Source organism: Oncorhynchus mykiss, chromosome 1 (genome assembly GCF_013265735.2).
Source record: "Oncorhynchus mykiss isolate Arlee chromosome 1, USDA_OmykA_1.1, whole genome shotgun sequence".
NCBI classification, from domain to species: domain Eukaryota; kingdom Metazoa; phylum Chordata; class Actinopteri; order Salmoniformes; family Salmonidae; genus Oncorhynchus; species Oncorhynchus mykiss.
In genome coordinates this window covers 15501915-15521789 of record NC_048565.1, presented here as the reverse complement: position 1 = coordinate 15521789, position 19875 = coordinate 15501915, and the positions used below count along the sequence as shown (strand labels likewise).

General features: G+C 40.1%; 1 protein-coding gene across 2 annotated transcripts; it reads right to left on the bottom strand.

Moving 5' to 3' along the window:
- On the bottom strand, nucleotides 1-13028 carry LOC110489630 (B-cadherin). 2 transcript variants are annotated; one of them, XM_036950655.1, is made up of 13 exons: nucleotides 12870-13028; nucleotides 6206-6290; nucleotides 6055-6092; nucleotides 5812-5952; nucleotides 5567-5722; nucleotides 5310-5454; nucleotides 5010-5182; nucleotides 4795-4923; nucleotides 4451-4636; nucleotides 2398-2639; nucleotides 1045-1184; nucleotides 728-952; nucleotides 1-588 (listed from the first exon to the last, which is right to left on the bottom strand). In XM_036950655.1, exons 1-13 carry the CDS (start codon nucleotides 12900-12902, stop codon nucleotides 425-427), a joined length of 1857 nt encoding a protein of 618 aa, XP_036806550.1. In that variant the 5' UTR covers nucleotides 12903-13028; the 3' UTR covers nucleotides 1-424. The 2 variants fall into 2 exon arrangements, with proteins under 2 accessions (XP_036806550.1, XP_021418079.2); XM_021562404.2 differs by having other exon boundaries at nucleotides 6251-6290.
- Nucleotides 13029-19875: the final 6847 nt, after the last annotated feature.

Genomic DNA, 19875 nt, shown 5'->3' with positions numbered 1-19875 from the left:
TGAGAATGAACCAAAAAGGCTTTATTCAATTTATATTAGAAACATGCATAAAGCTCTCTGCAAGCATGCAAAGATCATGTTCTCCATGGAAATAAAAAACAAGCAACCTTCTCAACAATGGTAAAATATATCAGCAGTTCCCGAGGAAATGTATACAAACCCATATTTGCCTTGAAATGTAAAAATGCACACACAACTAGCAAAAAAAAATAGAAAATGTGAACAAAAAAACATGCGTTGACATAAGTAATTCCGAAAAATGTTCAGTACTTTGATGGAACAAATACTGGCAAATTAGCTGTGAATTTTCCTACTAATTTCTGGCTTTGTGACATACCCCTGCTGTCAAAAAAAGTGACAACCTTCCCAAAACAAGCAATCCAGCTCTGCAAGCTATAAAAATGCTAAGGAAATGTCATATAGGTCAGGATCTAACACAGAAATCCCCCCAGGTCATGCAGCTGTCCTCATTCATGGTGACGTGAATGACATGGTCTTGTTTCAGCCCGCCAGCATCAGTGACCCTCAGATTAATGTAGAAGTTTCTCTGCTCCCTCATGGCCTTGAATGTCAATTCAACCACAGTTCCTGGGACAGGAGAAAAATTGGACACATTTCAACTTTGAATGTGAAGAATGTTGTCAAAAGAACATACTTGGTCTGTTGATATTATTCTGAATACAAATGAACAGACTAATGTAGAGTGAATGTGAAAAGCAATACACACCTGTTTCGTCCATTTGGGCAGCGCAATACATATTGGACCCTTCCAGAAGTTCTACACTGAAGGGTTCAGCAAAGCCTGGCCCGTCTCTGTCTGTCACAGCCAAACGCACTAGACGGGGGTCTTGGTTGCAGAGCTTCAACGGGGTGTCATCAATAGTCGGAGCATTGTCGTTTACATCTTCCAGCTCTATCAGAATGGTTCCAGTTCCAGTTGCAGGGATTTCATCTGATAACCCAAAACAAGATACTTTTATCAAATGGGGAAATTAAGAAGTCAACTAAATGAACCTTGTTCCTTGGTTGAATTCAGAATTCCACCTTCGATGGCGAGAATGAGAACTCTGTATTTGCCATCTTTGGCAAAGGGAGACTCTCTGTCCAGGGAGTGTTTGGTTTTGATCATTCCGGTCTCACTGTTGATGTCCAGCCATTTAGCAGGATCTCTGTCCATGCGATACCTAGAATATACAGTACATTGAGTTAAAACACCACCATTCACAAGGCTTCTTGCAATCTTAATGCATCTGAATGTACTTTATCATAAAGGGCATGTATATCATTGAATTGACTTAGCAGCATAATGTATCTGGGGTAGCACCGTAGCCTAGTGGTTATATTGTTGGACTAGTAACCAAAAGGTTGCAAAATCAAATCCCCGAGCTGATGTAGCAGTGAGATGTTGTTCCCCTAGATTATGCACCAAATTGCACACAAGGACCAATTCAAATAGTCCATGTCAAGAGGGGATTTTAATTCAGTTTATTTTTTTATTTAATTACAGCTGCATAGCTAATGTTTTTCTTTGGTGTACAAACACTTTTTCATATCAATATTGTACATACATGTGATTGTAAAAGTTGTGTATATTTTGGTTTGGCCCATCGCGGGTTATCTGTATTTCCGTACCCCCTTATTGTTTTCTTTTGCCTGACCTTCAGCTAGCAAGGTATGTTGCCCTTGGCTCCGAAATTGTTTAATATAAAACCGTCATAATGTTACACAATGAACTGTTATGCTACCATAAATTTGTTACAATGTGGATAATATAAAGATTTATGTTAACAAGTTTCACAAAGCTCGCTTACTAGGGTATCTATTGTAACTTGTGAGTACTTGGGACAGTGTTTGAGTGGATGCCTGAGAGCTAGGACCGCGCCAAGGGTTAACATAATGTATGTTGTCTCTTCGTGTGCAGGTATGTCTTTTACTTTGTCTGAATTATGTTCTGTATCATTTTGCTTGTATTGTATGGTGTGCTGTTGTGCATTGAATGTGTGCACGCAGCACCTGTTATTTCCTTTTGGCGCGCTCTTTTGCCTGACTTTCAGCTAGCAAGGTGCCTGAGAGCTAGGACCTCGCCAAGGGTTAACATAATGTGTGTTGTCTCTTCGTGTGCAGGGCAAATCAAAATAATTCAACTAGTAACTAGTTGTGGCAGCGTCCTAATTAAAAGTACACAACGCAAAATGAACCACGCTACACTGACAAGGTACAAAATCTGTCGTTCTGCCCCTGAACAAGATTGTTACCCACTGTTCCTAGGCCGTCATTGAAAATAAGAATTTGTTCTTAACTGACTTGCCTAGTTAAAAATAAAAATTCTCCACATTTATACCAGGACCTCAACTGAATTAAATAAATTGCAGATAAAATAAAGTTTCATGAACTCACATGAGTTTATGTGCCATGATGTCTGGATCAATGGCTGTATACAGAACCAAATCACTGTCCACTGGCAGGTGTTCAGATATAGAAACAACCTTTTCCACTGGGTCAAAGACAGGGGCATCATTCCTATCCTCCACATTCACCTGGACTGTGGAGGTGGAGGTGGGCAGGGGGGTGGCAAATGGGACCTCATTCTCCACAGTCACCAACAGGGTGTAGCGATTGTCCTTCTCAAAGTCAAGGGGCTAAATGGGAACGAGACACAGCCAGGTTCATGACACAATGACAAAAACATCAACAATTTTGTCAAATATTTGTATGGTTCTACAGTGAAATTCAGACCACAGTCAAATACATACAGTGCCTTGCGAAAGTATTCGGCCCCCTTGAACTTTGCGACCTTTTGCCACATTTCAGGCTTCAAACATAAAGATATACAACTGTATTTTTTTGTGAAGAATCAACAACAAGTGGGACACAATCATGAAGTGGAACGACATTTATTGGATATTTCAAACTTTTTTAACAAATCAAAAACTGAAAAATTGTCCGTGAAAAATTATTCAGCCCCTTTACTTTCAGTGCAGCACACTCTCTCCAGAAGTTCAGTGAGGATCTCTGAATGATCCAATGTTGACCTAAATGACTAATGATGATAAATACAATCCACCTTTGTGTAATCAAGTCTCCGTATAAATGCACCTGCACTGTGATAGTCTCAGAGGTCCGTTAAAAGCGCAGAGAGCATAATGAAGAACAAGGAACACACCAGGCAGGTCCGAGATACTGTTGTGAAGAAGTTTAAAGCCGGATTTGGATACAAAAAGATTTCCCAAGCTTTAAACATCCCAAGGAGCACTGTGCAAGCGATAATATTGAAATGGAAGGAGTATCAGACCACTGCAAATCTACCAAGACCTGGCCATCCCTCTAAACTTTCAGCTCATACAAGGAGAAGACTGATCAGAGATGCAGCCAAGAGGCCCATGATCAATCTGGATGAACTGCAGAGATCTACAGCTGAGGTGGGAGACTCTGTCCATAGGACAACAATCAGTCGTATATTGCACAAATCTGGCCTTCATGGAAGAGTGGCAAGAAGAAAGCCATTTCTTAAAGATATCCATAAAAAGTGTTGTTTAAAGTTTGCCACAAGCCACCTGGGAGACACACCAAACATGTGGAAGAAGGTGCTCTGGTCAGATGAAACAAAAATTGAACTTTTTGGCAACAATGCAAAACGTTATGTTTGGCGTAAAAGCAACACAGCTCATCACCCTGAACACACCATCCCCACTGTCAAACATGGTGGTGGCAGCATCATGGTTTGGGCCTGCTTTTCTTCAGCAGGGACAGGGAAGATGGTTAAAATTGATGGGAAGATGGATGGAGCCAAATACAGGACCATTCTGGAAGAAAACCTGATGGAGTCTGCAAAAGACCTGAGACTGGGACGGAGATTTGTCTTCCAACAAGACAATGATCCAAAACATAAAGCAAAATCTACAATGGAATGGTTCAAAAATAAACATATCCAGGTGTTAGAATAGCCAAGTCAAAGTCCAGACCTGAATCCAATCGAGAATCTGTGGAAAGAACTGAAAACTGCTGTTCACAAATGTTCTCCATCCAACCTCACTGAGCTCGAGCTGTTTTGCAAGGAGGAATGGGAAAAAATTTCAGTCTCTCGATGTGCAAAACTGATAGAGACATACCCCAAGCGACTTACAGCTGTAATCGCAGCAAAAGGTGGCGCTACAAAGTATTAACTTAAGGGGGCTGAATAATTTTGCACGCCCAATTTTTCAGTTTTTGATTTGTTAAAAAAGTTTGAAATATCCAATAAATGTCGTTCCACTTCATGATTGTGTCCCACTTGTTGTTGATTCTTCACAAAAAAATACAGTTTTATATCTTTATGTTTGAAGCCTGAAATGTGGAAAAAGGTCGCAAAGTTCAAGGGGGCTGAATACTTTCGCAAGGCACTGTATGTGCTGTAACTTGGCTCCATTCACATACTCATCTGAACAAAGAAACCAAGAAATCAAGCAGGTACCTTGGCTGTGGTAATGATTCCTTCCAGTCTACTAGGTCCAGTGTTTACAGTGAACATTCTACCTGGGTCTCCATCTACAATCCTGTACTTGGTGGCCCAGTTGGAAGAGTGTGGCTCATCTCCATCACTCACTGGCATTTTGACCACCAGGGCATTCACTTTGTTCTCTGGGACAGACACCGTGTTCTGAAAGGAAAATACATGAAGAGAACATGTATATATGAATGTATGCCATTTATCAAGTTCAAATTTTCCTCAAGTCAGCTCCTTCAATCAAAATATTTCCCTCTTCAAGTCACCTTTACTGTTTAATGAGCGGTACTGTTTGCTGATTGTACACTTACCGAAGACTTCTCAAATTGAGGAGCTATGTCATTGCTGTCCGTTACAGTAATTATGGATTTTCCGAAACATGACAGACCATTGCCCTCCATATCAGCAGCTTGGATTTCCAATGTATATTTTGGAATATTCTGGAAAATGACACCAGATGGAGCACATTGTGAAATGTAGTGGTTACTGTAAATTAAAATGGTATGCTAGTAGTATAGCCACTAACCTCTCTGTCCAGTCCAGCAGCATTGACCCGGATCCCTCCTGTGACAGGGTTGATGAAAAACATGTTGCGACTCGGCAGCTCAGGTTCCTGATTTATAATAGTGTATCTGACATCAGAATTGGCTGAGCCAGGCTCATCTGCATCGGTGGCTGTGACCTCCATGACCTCAAACCCTGAGAAGAAAATATTTCAACATAAATGATATTCATGGATGACAATAAAACATATTGAATATTGATATTGTACTTTTATTCTAAAACTCAGCTTAGTATATTTGACTCAATGTTGACTGAGACACACCTGGTAGGGATGCTTCCGGGACAATCCCTGTAAAAGGATCTTGGGTGAAAACTGGCTTGTTGTCATTCATATCAATTACTTTAACAATAATCTCCATTGGATCTTCTGCTATACCCGCACCAACTGCAACAGCACGAGCCAAAAGCTAAAGGGGAAAATATATAAAAATGTTAAAATAACATGCATTCAATGTTATAGAATTCAAAAGGCAAAACAAACTGACATTCCCAGATATTTGTCTTATTTACAAACATTACCACATAATGGTTTTTTCTCTCTCTGTCCAAAGGCTGGGTCACATAGAGAAACCCAGAGTTTTTGTCCACAGTGAACAGTCCCACAGGGGGTTGATCTACTCCAGAACCAGTGATGCTGTACAGGATCTTCACCTCTTTATCATTGTTGGATCTAAACTGAATGTATAAATATTAACAATGTTAAAACCAGAACAAAATCCTGAAACAACCATGTTTTCTGCCAACATAAATCTACAATCACTCACCTGCACCATATGCTCGGGGAAAGGGCCTCTTGAGTTCTCTGGGAAGTTGATGGGAGGAATGACCCAATCCCTTTTCCTTCTCACCAGACCTACCAAAGGCTTTGGAAACTCCAGAACTGGAAGACTTGCAGGATATTTAGGCTGTGCCAAAAATATTTGTACAAATTAGAAAAATTAGACCAGCCCTATGATTAGAATTAGAGGAATGAAACTGACACTAAGTTTTAAGATCCACATTCTCACCTGAGAGGCAATGCCAGCATCCTCATGGCCAAAGCCCTCTGTGAGGAGATCAAATGAATATGAACTGTTTAAAAGCAAACAATTCCACTACAGTATGTTGCTACTACTCTGTATAATGCAATATAATATTCTAAACAGTCAAATAGGTCACCCGCAGTTTCTTCCCCTCCAGTCAGTGGATAGTCAAAGCCATTACCTGACTGTAAAGTCTCAGACATTCTCCCCAGGGCCCAACCCTGAGGTTTGAAGGAAAAGGAATATTGAAAAACATGATCTACACTTCCCTCTATATGTTATTGGACAGTGAAGTTAAATGGTTTTATTTGGCTCTACATTCCAGCCTTTTACATTAGAATGTTTAATATTAGGTGACAATACAGAATGCCAGCTTTAATTTGAGCATGTTTTCATACACATCTGTTCCCCGTTTAAAGATGGAAGCACTTTATGTATCTAGTCCCCCTATTTGAAAAAGGCTTAATTAAGCATTTGGACAAATTCCCTTTTTGTGACAGTTTCATAATCTAAACCAGGATGAAGCCTTAATGTGTACTAGTTAAAACGAGTACATTTAAGTATAAAGGCACAAGGTGAGACCCAGATACAGGAGGCAGATGGATTGAGTCTGATATTTATTGTATCCAAAAGGGGAAGGCAAGGGAATGGTCGTGGACAGGTAAAAGGTCAAAACCAGTTCAGAGTCCAGGAGGTACAGCGTGGCAGACTGGCTCAAGGTCAGGGCAGACAGGTACAGAGTCCAGAAAACAGGCAAGGGTCAAAACCAGGAGGTCTAGTAAAAGAACATCGAAACAGGCAGGCGCACAGAAAACCCACTTGTTGACTTGGAACATACAAGACAAACTGGCACAGAGGGGAAGATAACACAGGGATAACAAGCGACACCTGGAGAGGGTGGAGACAATAACAAGGACAGGTGAAACTGATCAGAGTGTGATATTAAGTAGCTTTCATGAATGTGGCCTAAATTTGGCGTAGTTAGTAGGAGACTATGGAGTCCTGGAGTAAGGTAAGTAAGGTAAGTAAGCCTAAATGAGAACACCTGGGATTAGCCAGAGGATTTCATGAGAATGAAATGAAATATCTGAAGGAAGAACATGAAATGAAGATGAGAATTCTACAGGTTGAATTCGATATGAAGTTGGAAGAGAGAGACAGTAACGAGACAATTGTGATTACCAACCATGGTGAACAATATTACATGTAAAAAATTAATGTCTCGTTGTTTGGATATTCATGAGTGAGAGTTTTGTTGATCACCACAAACCACATTTTAAACCAGCCTTGGTTTAGTCACTCATTTAAATTTTGCTGCACACTATTTTAATTTTGTACAGAACAAACATTATCAAAGCAAAAATAAGCCATAATGAATACATTCCATATTTAAATGCATCTCATCTAGTTGAAGTGCTGCAATGTGAAAGCAACTGTATGCAAGTCCTCGTTGGTCATTGCCTGCCTCAGCCATGGACACATCTGCTTGATCCTGATCTTCCATTGGAGGAATGCAATGCTGCTTCAGGTAGTTGTGCAGCACAGCTGTAGCAATGATCACCTTGCAGCATCTTTTTGACTTGAAACCAAGTGTATTGCGTAAACACTGGAATCGACTTATCCATACTCCAAACATACTCTCGTGTGGATATGAGCTTGGTTGTATCTTTGCTGCTCAGCGGTTGTGGGATTTATGTATGGCGTGAATAAAAAGTTACTCTGACCATATCCACTGTCACCAAGTAGTAGTCCACTATGTTGTCCTCTCTGAAACGAGGTACACAATGAAGAGCTGCATCTTTCCAATGGGCAACAATGTTTGAAAACTCTAAATTAGGTGTGCATACACCCTGAACATTGATGGAAAACCAATTCTTACAGTTCCTGTACTCCTCATCATCAGGAGTTGATGGACACTTTATGGGAACGTGACATCCATCTATGTAGCCAATCACTCCTGGGAAGTGCCTATATTCATAGAATTGCAATTTATAGTTGGCTTGGCCAGCAGCATCAGGAAACTTGATGTAAAGACTCCACAGTTTACAAATGTCCCAGCAGACTTTAAACTATTCTACACAGTTGCGTCACTGGCACCACACAAATCAACAGTTTCACGATGAAAGATTCCAGATGCCAAAAACCTCAAAATGATCAGAACTTGGAGAGAATTGGCTAAAGTCCTTCCTCTTTGAGACAGAGAGGAAAGTCTAATCTCAAGCAAAGATCTCTCCAATGCATTTTCTTTCTACATACGAAAGAGGTCTCAAAGCTATTTCATCAAAGTAGTTTAATGGATTACTCCTATCCACAAGTACTTGTCTCTCTGGCCTCTGTAGTGCAGGTTGGTCTTCATTTAGATATTCCAAATAGTCCATGCTCCCTCACAAACAGTACTAAGCAGAAGTTAAACCTGCCTCTTTGAAGGATTCATTTAAACTGCAATTTAGTCCTAGAGTAGCTCTAATCCTCCCTCTTGCACTCAGCTTTGTTTTATCCAGAACAGGCTAAATCGACAACTATTTTAAGATAAGTCTGTGCAAGTTGCTTTTGAGTTAAGACCGCTCAAACGGGCATTTTAGTATGGGACTAGGCTTAAGCCTCGTCTGTGAAACCGGCCCATAGTGTATTAAAAGTAGTCAAGTTTAGTATTTGGTTGCATATTCTACATCAAGCTTGTGACACTACAATCTTGGATGCATTTGAGTTTTTTTTGGATCATGTTTTCCCCAATAGGATCTGAAAAATAAGGCTAGATTGTAGAATCAAAGCATAGTTTAAAATATATGGGAGCTGGTTTTAGGTCAATAGCAACCACCACCCGGTGTCCATCCAGAACACAAGGAGCCAGTATTTCAGTTTCAGGGGGTTAAATAAATGATCCACACACACACCCAACACCACTGACAGTAATTGTGTCTAGGGTTGCAAAATTCCAATAACTTTCCCAAAATGTCTAGGTTTTCCAGAAATCCAGGGTGAAAGATTTCCAGAATCAGAAGAAAATACAAAAATCCTACAACTGGTAAACTTGGGAATTTTCTGGAAAGTTAATGGAATTTTGCAACCCTAATTGTGTCTGACAAGGATTGCGGTTCTGAAAATAGAGCTAAAACTAAACTTAGTAAATATACTAATGAAAAGAGTGCAATATTGTCAGTACACCTTTCCTGCAGTCAAATGGCCAAATCGCCCTTTAGTTGCATCATGGGTGGAATGTTAATATTTTTTATATTCATATTTTTTTTAAATGTGATGTTTCTGGTGTCAAACAGTTGTTATATTTCAGTCTACTGTTATATACATAAAGTGTAATATTTTGGGATGCAAACTCAAAATGTCAAATATTTCAACTTGATATCTGACATGGAACAGGTACCTTTTTTTAAAGCCAAAAACCATGTGTGTGAGGTGTACACTTTTGTTTTCGAAGGAGATTTGTTTAAGACTACCAAGAAACACTGTGACCCTGATTTAGCCCACTGTAGTAAAAGTTTAGCATGAGCGATATACACAGAAATTAGCCTAGCACCACAAGTGAGAAATGCTAACAAACGGCTAATCACTAAATACTAAATGCTAAATGCTAATTCATTCTGAATGGAAATGCTAATGTTAGCTCTAACACAAGCGAGCGAGCGAGCTAGCTATTTTTAGATGCACGCACAATAATATATCAGATACAGATATTGTGACCACTTGGAGCCTGATTTTTTTATTTTATTTAACTAGGCAAGTCAGTTAAGAACAAATTCTTATTTACAATGATGACCTAGGAACAGTGGGTTAACTGCCTTGTTCAGGGGCAGAACGACAGATTTTTACCAGAGATACGATCTAGCAACCTTTCGGTTACAGGCCCAACGCTCTAACCACTAGGCTACCTGCCTCCCCGGGCAGGTAGCCTAGGCCTGATTGGGCTACAGACTGTGAGCTAGGGGATATTAGGGTTATCAGGACGGAAAGCTCTGGGCCGACTGAGATAGACAACTGGAGACTGAGGGCTAAGATGCTCTGGACCTACTGGGACTATAGACTGAGGACCTAGTTAGGAAAGAGGGTGAGGTGTCACCTATGACCGGATACTGAACACTTCGGTGAGGTGGGTCCTCCACGGGGACGTCAGGCGGGTCTGCCAAGGCTGGAACTAGCAGGACACAGTTCAGAGGGGCTAACATAAACCCCAAGACTGTGACAGGCAGCAGACATGGACTGTAAAGACTGGAGGGGGCTCCCAGGGCATCATTGGACAGCAGCAGGCTGGACATCAAAGGATGGACTAGGCTGTTCCCACCAGACATGGACCGGAGATGGTGGACTGTAGGAACCTTCCATCTTCCTGACCGCTTCTATGAGCTCATAAATCTTGTCACCTGGCTGTGTAAACACAGTGTGTGCTCCGGTTGTCACTGGCAGTCCACGTTCAGGTCAACGCTGATCCCGGTGATATCTGGTCGAGGTTCGATGCTGATCCTCAGGATCTCTGGTCGAGGTTCGGCCCTGATCTTGGCGATCTCTGGTCGATGTTAGCTTGAGGTGGGAACCCCGGTGTATTAGCATCCCGATGAAAAGGCTCAGGCTCTGTTCTCTATTCTGCTGGTCAGCCTGGGTGATGAGTTGTCGAAGGGGAAGGTCATTTTGAAGGCGGTATGTCATGTTTCGAGTGCTAAAGAGAACCCTCTAGCTGCTCTCCCTCGTAGGAGTGGTAAGGGAATGTGTGTGGTAGTCTGTTCCTTGACTTGTAGCCATGCCATAATTATCAAGATATTGTGGCAGGTGAGCTGGTCGGTGCAGATGGGCCACATCTTGTGGAGGATCTTCTCTGTTAACTGGCATCCTTGGGCTGTAGCAGTTACTGGATCCGCATCGAAAGGACCAGGAAAAATAGGTGGGGCAACGCAGGCGCCGGTTTTTGGCCGGTAGCTACCACCATAGGGTGTCCTTCGAGAACACGAGGAAGCATTATTTCAATTCCAGGAGGTTTCAAAAATGATCCACACACACAAATACAAAACAACTCTAACAGTAATGGTGTCTAACAATGATTGTGATTCTGAAAACAAAGAGGTAAAACAGACTATAGCACTGATGCTGTATGCAGGACATGACTAACAAGCTAGCACAGGCTTGTATATAACAGCACAGGCTGTACCACTGTAGCAGGAAATGTGTGTTCACATGACAACCTACACAGGCTATGGAACTTGTAGAAAATGGTAAATAAACTAATGTAAACAATGCAGTATTGTAAGTACGTCTTCACAACATGAACACATTTACCATGAGCGGTGTACACAGAAAATAGCCTAGCAGCACTCGTGAGAACTGTGGTTTACCGCTAACAGGAATGCTAAATAATGGAAATGGAAATTCTAACGCTAGCGAGCTAGCTAACAATCCCCACATAAATGTTGATTACAACAATAGGCAATCTTAAACTCCAAAATCAACAAGACAAACATATTAAGGCACTTATTTTTAAGTACGCACAGTAAAATATCAGACAGCTAAGGTGTGTGACCACAGGAGGAAGAGTAGTAGGAGTGCTCGTCATGGTAGGGAAAGCACGTTTCTGACATCTTGCCTGCCCGTGCTGGGGTCCTACACTGAATGTCCCGGGAATTCTATTGTTGATAGGCTGATATAAAACTGATTGGTGTGACCTTGACCAATAGGAACTAAAAGAATGGCGAATACTGTTTTGTGCCATTTTGGAGTCAATTTTATTCTAAGTAAGAATAGAAAATGTTTATGAACACGTGTACTTTTATGTGGATGCTACCATGATTATGGATAATTACGAATGAACTGTGAATTAAAAGGTTAGAGAGGCACAAGGATCATACCCCCTAAAAAAACTGTTGAACTGACAGTCACTGGAGGCCATCGGGGTGTGTACATGTGAGGAACTTGATTTAGAGAAGCATGGGGACACGCTCTTGAAGGAAGGGGGTAGTTCAGCACATTAATTAGCTTTATAACCAGTGTTGAGCCTAACCGGCATACATAGTGAGTTTCAAATTTGGGGTAAGCATTTTCACCATTAAAATGCTAACCTCCCCTGTTATTGGTAATGATAAGATGTTGGAATGTTTGTTGTAGCCTCTGAAAGGCATCTTACTCATCATTATTTATCATTTATTCATGATTTTTCTTAATCATGGCATCATCAGGATTTATTTTGAAATGTTCAGAAACATCTTAGAAGGAAATGATTCAAGTCACCATTCACTGTTTAGTTCCTATTGTGCAAAACATAACATGAAAACAACAAAAACAAACTGCAAATGCATCCAAGATTAGAGTCTCAAACTTGATGTAGTCATTGCGTGCAAGGAATATGGGACCAAATACTAAACCTTTGACTGCTTTTATAGACTATAAGAGAATTTGTCCAAATATTTATGACTTACTAACATGGGGGGGACTAGATAAATGAAGTGCTTTCATTTCTAAACTGTAAAACAAATATGTATAAAAGAAAAACTCAAATAATAGGTGACATTCTGTACTGTCACCTCATCTGGCACATTTGATCTCAAGTCCAAAATGCTGTAGAATAGAGCCAAATTTAAATTTTAGCCTCAATGTCCAAAAACAAATTGAGGGGATTGTACTTCACCTGTCATGTTAAAGCGGTACAGCAAATTATATCATATGAATCTTTATATTTAGAAATGTTGTAGAGTATATAAGCACTTGTGTCCCCACATTCAGAAAAAAATTCATTTCTTGATTTTACTTTGTAGTAAACATTAAAATATAGACCTATTCATTAGTCAAATTTAGCCAGAGCTCACCCAGATCAGGAAGATGGTAATGTCATATGACATCGTTCGAGAATACTAGTAATTTCAACAACTGATTAACATTAAAAACGTGACAAAATAACTAAATTTGGCTAAAGCGACACTTATCATCAACCAATTTTGCCTTCAATGTCAGTTTGTCAAGCCACAACGTCCTGACGGAAACGGGAAGTGACACTCTTCAAAAGACCACATGGTTATAAATAGTTGCATGGACTGAAATATATTGCAAAACTATCACTACTACAGTATTGAAAACTACTTAAGTTTTACAAACAAGGCCTCAGATCTATAAACTAATGACTGGACAAGTAATCAGATGAAGGGCCATGATCAGTAGGGCACAACAATGTTTTGAAACGAAAAGCAGACATGACACTGTCTTGCAGTCTTGGTAAAAAAACAAATGACCAAGAGAGTGTGTTGTGCATGTTTGCAGATTCAAGGGTTGTGTGGCAGCCACAGGCCACTGGGTACAACACATAAATAAGAATTTGTTCTTAACTGGCTTGTCAGTTAAATAAAGGTCACATAAATAAAATAAAATATAATTACAACAGGGATAATTGGGAAATATTTGGTTGAGATGATCAATGCGATTACAACCTATATTCACCCACTCAAAAAGACAGTTGAATTTCCAATGTTACGCTTTTAACCATTTTAAAGGTACAGAAAAATTCAAATGGGAATACAATGTCAGATATTTTGTATATTTATACAACAGATTCATGTGTTGTCACTGTGCTTCATCTCATAGTAGAACCAAATGACCTGGATTGCAGATGAGATTACATTAAAAGTACATGGTGCAAGTGATCAGTGCCATTCAAGATTCTGCACAGATTAGTATAGCAATTGTGAAGACCTCCACAGACCTGCAACCATGGCATGCTATCTTGAACATGTTTAATCCCATTTTTTAACTTAGATTTTTGGTTGAGTTGAAGTCGGAGAGGTGAATCCAACATATGTTAACTTCTCCACGAGTAGTTAATAGGCTATTTATTGTATTTCAAAAGTGATACACATCTCCATCTCATCCTAATTCACTACATTGGTGTCAAAAAGAGAGATGGCGTCCGTGAGGCCATCGGAGTGGCATGTACAAGTGAGGGATTTGGCAAAGACAAATTACTGAACACTGTAGCGACATTAATCCAACACCTAACCACCTTGTCAAGAGTTTCGGGCCTCCTTTCATGGTGATTCCAGGCAGCCGCTCAAGAGTAAAATATGTACAATGTTTGAAATAATTGTTTGTGTTTTTTGTTGTTATGTCGCACTGCTCCCTGCTTTTAAACGGATTAAGCATTGCTTTGACAACGATGGATTGATTGTACAAACGTTGTGGAAAACTCAAATTTTCTACGGATTTACAAACAAAACATGCACCTCGACTGGCACTGCATATTCGAGACAAACTTCAGTGCTTCGGGATAATGCGGCAAGAAGCTGGGTGAGAGGGAATACAGCTAGTAAGGGCACACAGGAAAATACTGACAATAGAAGGTAACAGACCTAAAATGCATCAAAAACACAATCGCTCACATCAATGCAGAGCTCTAACTGAATTATGTGATGTCACAAATACGTCCCAGAATGCCCCAGAGACTCCAAATGTGCTTGTTTGTAATTCAAGATCATTGATAAACAAAGTGGATGCATTTGAACTGCTTCTTCAATTAGTAAATGCAGACATTGGATGTGTCACTGAAACTTGGGCCCACGAAAATATCCCAGATTAATCTCTTTTCATATATCAGATGTTCAGAAATGACAGGTCCCGAGAGGGGATGAGAGGAGGGTGTCTGGCTATGTATGTGAACCACAGTATGCAGTCAAAGAGAAGAACTGACCTAGAGAAAGAGGAATGTGAGTGTATGTGGCTTCAGTTCCGTCCTAAACGACTCCCCAGCTCAGTTTCAACTCTGTTCGTGGGAGTACTCTACCATCCACCATGGGCAAATGAGAAAACACTGTTGATGTGATCAGGATGTCCTATCTCCAAATGGGTCTGTATGGAGACTTTAATCACCTGCCTATCAAGATGCTGACAAACTCCCATCCAGACATGAAACAAGTGGTCAAAGACAAGACCAGAGGGGACGCCATCCTAGATCTGATCATTGCAAATATGAAGAATCACTACAACACCCCCATCGTACTTGCTCCTCTCAGATCCAGTGATCACAAATGTCTGCTGTTCTCCCCAAACACAACATCAGGAGGAAGAAGCCAGGTGCAGCAGAAAAAGGACGTCTGGTAACCCAGAACAGAAAGGAGGTCTCGGCACAATGTATGGCCTGTACTAACTGGTCTGCCGTATATGAGGTGGAGAGCATTGATGCAAAGGTGGAGATGTTCAACTCCTGCATTCAAACTGCACTTGATGTATGCATGCTAATAAGAAATAAGAAAACAACGGCACTGGACAAGCCCCATGACTGAGATAAAGCCCCAGATAAAGCAAGCTCTGGCCAGACTGAGCCCATGTAAAGCGTGTGGGCATTCCAGCCTGGCTACTAAAAGAGCATGCAGAAGATCTAGCCCCTGTCATCACACACATTGTTACACCTCCTACTGGCAGGGGACTGTTCCTGCTGCCTGGAGGATTGCCAATGTGTGTCCCATACCTAAAGTGTCAAACCCATGTACAACGAGTGACTGGAGGCACATCTCCTAACATCATGCCTTCGAAAAATCCAGGAGAGGTTCATAAAAAAACAACTCATGCCAATAGTTTTATCTGAGGGCACTAATCAGTATGCCTACCTCCCAAAGTCCAGCACTACTACCGCCCTTGTGAAAGCCACACACTCCTGGCTGACAGCTACAGACTCAAAAAATGTTTTCAGTGACACTGGACACTGGGTATGCAGACGATGTAGGGCTGTGCTGAGCCTTAACATTAACCAGCATCAAATAGGACATTTCCACTGGCTTGGAGGCAAAGCAGCTGGAAGACTGTGCCACATCCAACAACATGCTCCTGTATAGGAAAAAGTCTGGAAATTCGAATATGATTTTCTAGAGACCACCCACAACCTGCACCACTAATCCTAGGAGGACAGGAAGTACCAGTGGTAACAACAACTAAGTATCTTGGTTTTCATCTAGACTTTTAACTCAGTGGTGACACACATGTGGAGCAGTCAGTGAGGAAGGCCTCAAAACACCTGCACTTTGAATGTTCTTGACAGAAATGGCCCACCCACTGAAGATCTGGTCACAGTCTATACTACACTGGTCAGGCCTTGTCTGGAATACGGTTGAGTAGTTGGATGCAGTAAAAAGCAGCAGGCCCAACTAGACAGGGTGCAGAAGAGGGCCTTGAGGATCATCTCCAGAGGTGGAGCAGACCAACCACAGCTCCCCTCACTGTAGAGCAGGTGAGAGCAGGCTGCAGTGCATCTGGTGAAGGACATGCACACTCTTGACCATCCACTGAATGAACTGCTCCCTCCAAAAATAGGTAAATGCACCACCAGGCTCCTGAGAAACAGCCACCAACTGTCCTGTATAACTGCCTGTATGAACCGCCTGCGAAATGCCACTCTACCCACTGCTATCAGATTGTATAATAACTCTAGCTCTTAAATGGTTCTCCCCAAAATTATATTTTTTAATATCACATTAAAATATTTAAATTTCCATCACGAAGAATGTCCTGTGATGTTTACAATTGTTCAATATTCTATTTATGTTATGTATTACGTGTATTTTAAATGAGTGTTTTGCAATTAATTAGTAATTTAAATTCTGCATTTCTTCAGTTTCATCTGTGAGCAAGGCTACCCCCTGAATTAGCTTAATTGGTGTCAGAAGTGAAATGGTGCCCGTGAGGCCATTGGAGGGGTCTGTACAGTGGTTCCTCCTTTAAAAGTTGCGGCATACTGTGGCACACCTTGCGTGCTGCCGCAACATTCTGTGGCACGTCATTTAATTGTCAGCCATTTTTTCTGTTACTGCAAGTTATTGCTAGTTTGACCACCAGAGGGCATCTTTGAGAAGCATTTGATAGTATTCCGTATTGGCATTACCAGAGAATTTAAAACCTTTTTTGCAATAACATAGTATATGGCGTAATTAATTGAATTAATATATTGGTGTTTCTATTCAGAGAAAAACGAAACCCTCCGTTTCCATTAGGATGGAATGGAAATTATGGTGCTGTACAATGTGATGGTCGGGAGTAGGCAACAGGATTGGAGGATTCTAAATTGTTTGCCTTCATTAGACAACTTTGTTCCAATATTTCTGTAAATCAGTGATATTATTCCCATAGTAATTCGTTATGGATCCATAACTAAATCAACATCTGCATTTTGAAACAGTATTTTTTTTGTCATTATTTTATTAATGAAATGTGTTTCTTTGTTTATTAGGCTACTGTGCAGTCTACAGTACATACTGTAGTAAACATGGGAAAGTAGCTAAGTCCTTACATAAGGGAGAGCAGGCCATATCTGTACTACAGAATGCAGGACACGCGGGAGACCGGTGTTACTTCATAGTTGTGATGTCTTCACTATTATTCTACAATGTAGAAAATAGTAAAAATAATGAAAAATCCTGGAATGAGTAGGTGTGTCAAAACTGTTGACTGGTACTTGCTTAATTAATTTGATTAATATTATGTTTTTTCTATTCCAAGAAAAATGATCAGGATGGAATGAAAAATATGGCGCTGTACAATGTGACGGTTGGCAGTACAGTACAGTTGCTTAGTTAAATAAAGGTTACACTAAGAGCATAACATTAATTTTCTAATTATTGTCTAACCAATACCCAAATGGAGATTAAGTGAAAGTAAAAATCTCATTGATTTATCAAGACCAGTCCCCATGCTTGCCTCAGAGCAGCGCGAAACAGGGCTAAAATAGTTGTAGGCTTTTGCTACACCTGCAGGCGCTACACAAAACACTGAAATTAAATATAAAACATGCATTACCTTTGACGAGCTTCTTTTGTTTGCACTCCAATATGTCCCATAAACATCATAATTGGTCAGTTTTTCCAATTAATTCCGTACATATTTCCCCAAAATGTCAATTTATAAAGCGCGTTTGATCCAGAAAAAACAGCTTACAAAAACACAATGTCACTACAAAACATTTCAAAAGTTGCCTATAAACTTTGCCAAAATATTTCAAAATACTTTTGTAATACAACTTTAGGTATTTTTAAACATTAATAATCGATCAAATTGTATACGGGGTAATCTGTATTCAATACAGCAAGTAAACAAACCATGCTCCTTTTTACGTCTTGCGCAACTCTCAATAGTGTAACGTTGTTCCAGGATGTGCTTCTTCTTCGTTGCACAAATGAATAACCTCAACCAAATTCCAAAGACTGGTGACATCAAATCAAATCAAATCAAATGTATTTATATAGCCCTTCGTACATCAGCTGATATCTCAAAGTGCTGTACAGAAACCCAGCCTAAAACCCCAAACAGCAAGCAATGCAGGTGTAGAAGCACGGTGGCTAGGAAAAACTCCCTAGAAAGGCCAATGGAAGTGGTAGGAACTGAAAAATGGTTCCTATCAAATATCCCTTGGCAAAGACAACTGAGGGAGCAGTCAGAGGCAAAAAAGTAACAGTAACAGTTAGTCCTCTGGGTTTTGCCTGCTACGTAAGTTCTGTTATACTCACAGACATGATTCAAACAGTTTTAGAAACTCACATTCAGAGTCTTTTCTATCCACATCTACTAATAATATGCATATCTTATATTCCTGGCATGAGTAGCAGGAAGTTGAAATTCGGCACGCTATTTATCCAAAAGTGAAAATGCTGCAGATACCTTAAAAGGTTAACTGACTTGCCTAGTTAAATAAAGGTTACACTAAGAGCATAACATTAATTTTCTAATTATTGTCTAACCAATACCCAAATGGAGATTAAGTGAAAGTAAAAATCTCATTGATTTCTCAAGACCAGTCCCCATGCTTGTCTCAGAGCAGCGCGAAACGGTGCTAAAATAGTTGTAGGCTTTTGCTTCTAACTTTTATATGCTCTTTAAGTAAATAAGACCTACACCATTTTTAACAGCACATTACTCAACTCCATTGAGACTAATTTCGCCTGCGGTAGTCCCACAGTATATTGAAAAAAAAACATTTCAATGACGTGACTCTCCGCCAATAACTACATTTAGAGGATTGGAGGACTCTAAATTCATATCTAAGGGACATTTTCCGTTAGATATTCTCACAGATCCTAAGGGGCTTTTATATAATTCCAAATGAATTAATAATAATAATAATAATAATCTCTTTGTTTCAAAGTAACACTATTTTGGAGATTTCGTTTGCATTTAACCTAGAGTGAGTGAGAAAAAGGCCATTCTTGGACACAGGGTGAGACATTCTCACTAATTTGTAAATAAAGCCAGTTTGGTATTTAGAATGATTTATTTCTGGAGAAACCTAACTTGATTATTCAGCAGACATCACTTGCTTATATTCAGTCAACACATATCTAAAGAATATCATGGAATATTTGAACAAGTAATTGATTATGGATCCATAACTAAGTAACCATCAGCATTTTGAAAGAGTATTTTTTTCATTATTTTATTAACAAAAGCATAAAGATGCTGATGAAGAAATACAGTACTGTACAGTATATGTTTTTACATTTGGATAATAAAGCATTTAAATTACTTTGAAGATAAAAGCCACCTGCATTTGTTTTTTTGGCTACTGTGCAGTCTGACAAGTAAACATAGCATACAATACATACTGTAGTAAACATGGGAAAGTGTACATGTCAGGGACTTGATTTAGAGAAGCGTGGGGACATGCGCTCCTGAAGGAAGGGGGTAATATAGCAACCATAACCCAACACCTATCGACCTCGTCAAGAGGTTCAGAACTCTTGGTGCTAATGTGTTGGCTTGACAGTTGATGAAACAGGGTTTGAGTCTCGGTTCGGACTACCCCCGGAATTTGCTACAATATTGTCACATTTGAAATTAACCCGAGCT

Bases quoted from the DNA above. Each gene is read 5' to 3' on its own strand.
- LOC110489630 (XM_036950655.1), bottom strand. From the start codon at position 12,902: ATGTCATATGACATTACCATCTTCCTGATCTGG. The intron at 5,723-5,811 runs GTGAGTGATTGT...TTATACATTCAG, and splicing joins TCCCCGAGCATATGGTGCAG to TTTAGATCCAACAATGATAA. The intron at 589-727 runs GTGTGTATTGCT...CTCCTGTCCCAG, and splicing joins TGCCCAAATGGACGAAACAG to GAACTGTGGTTGAATTGACA.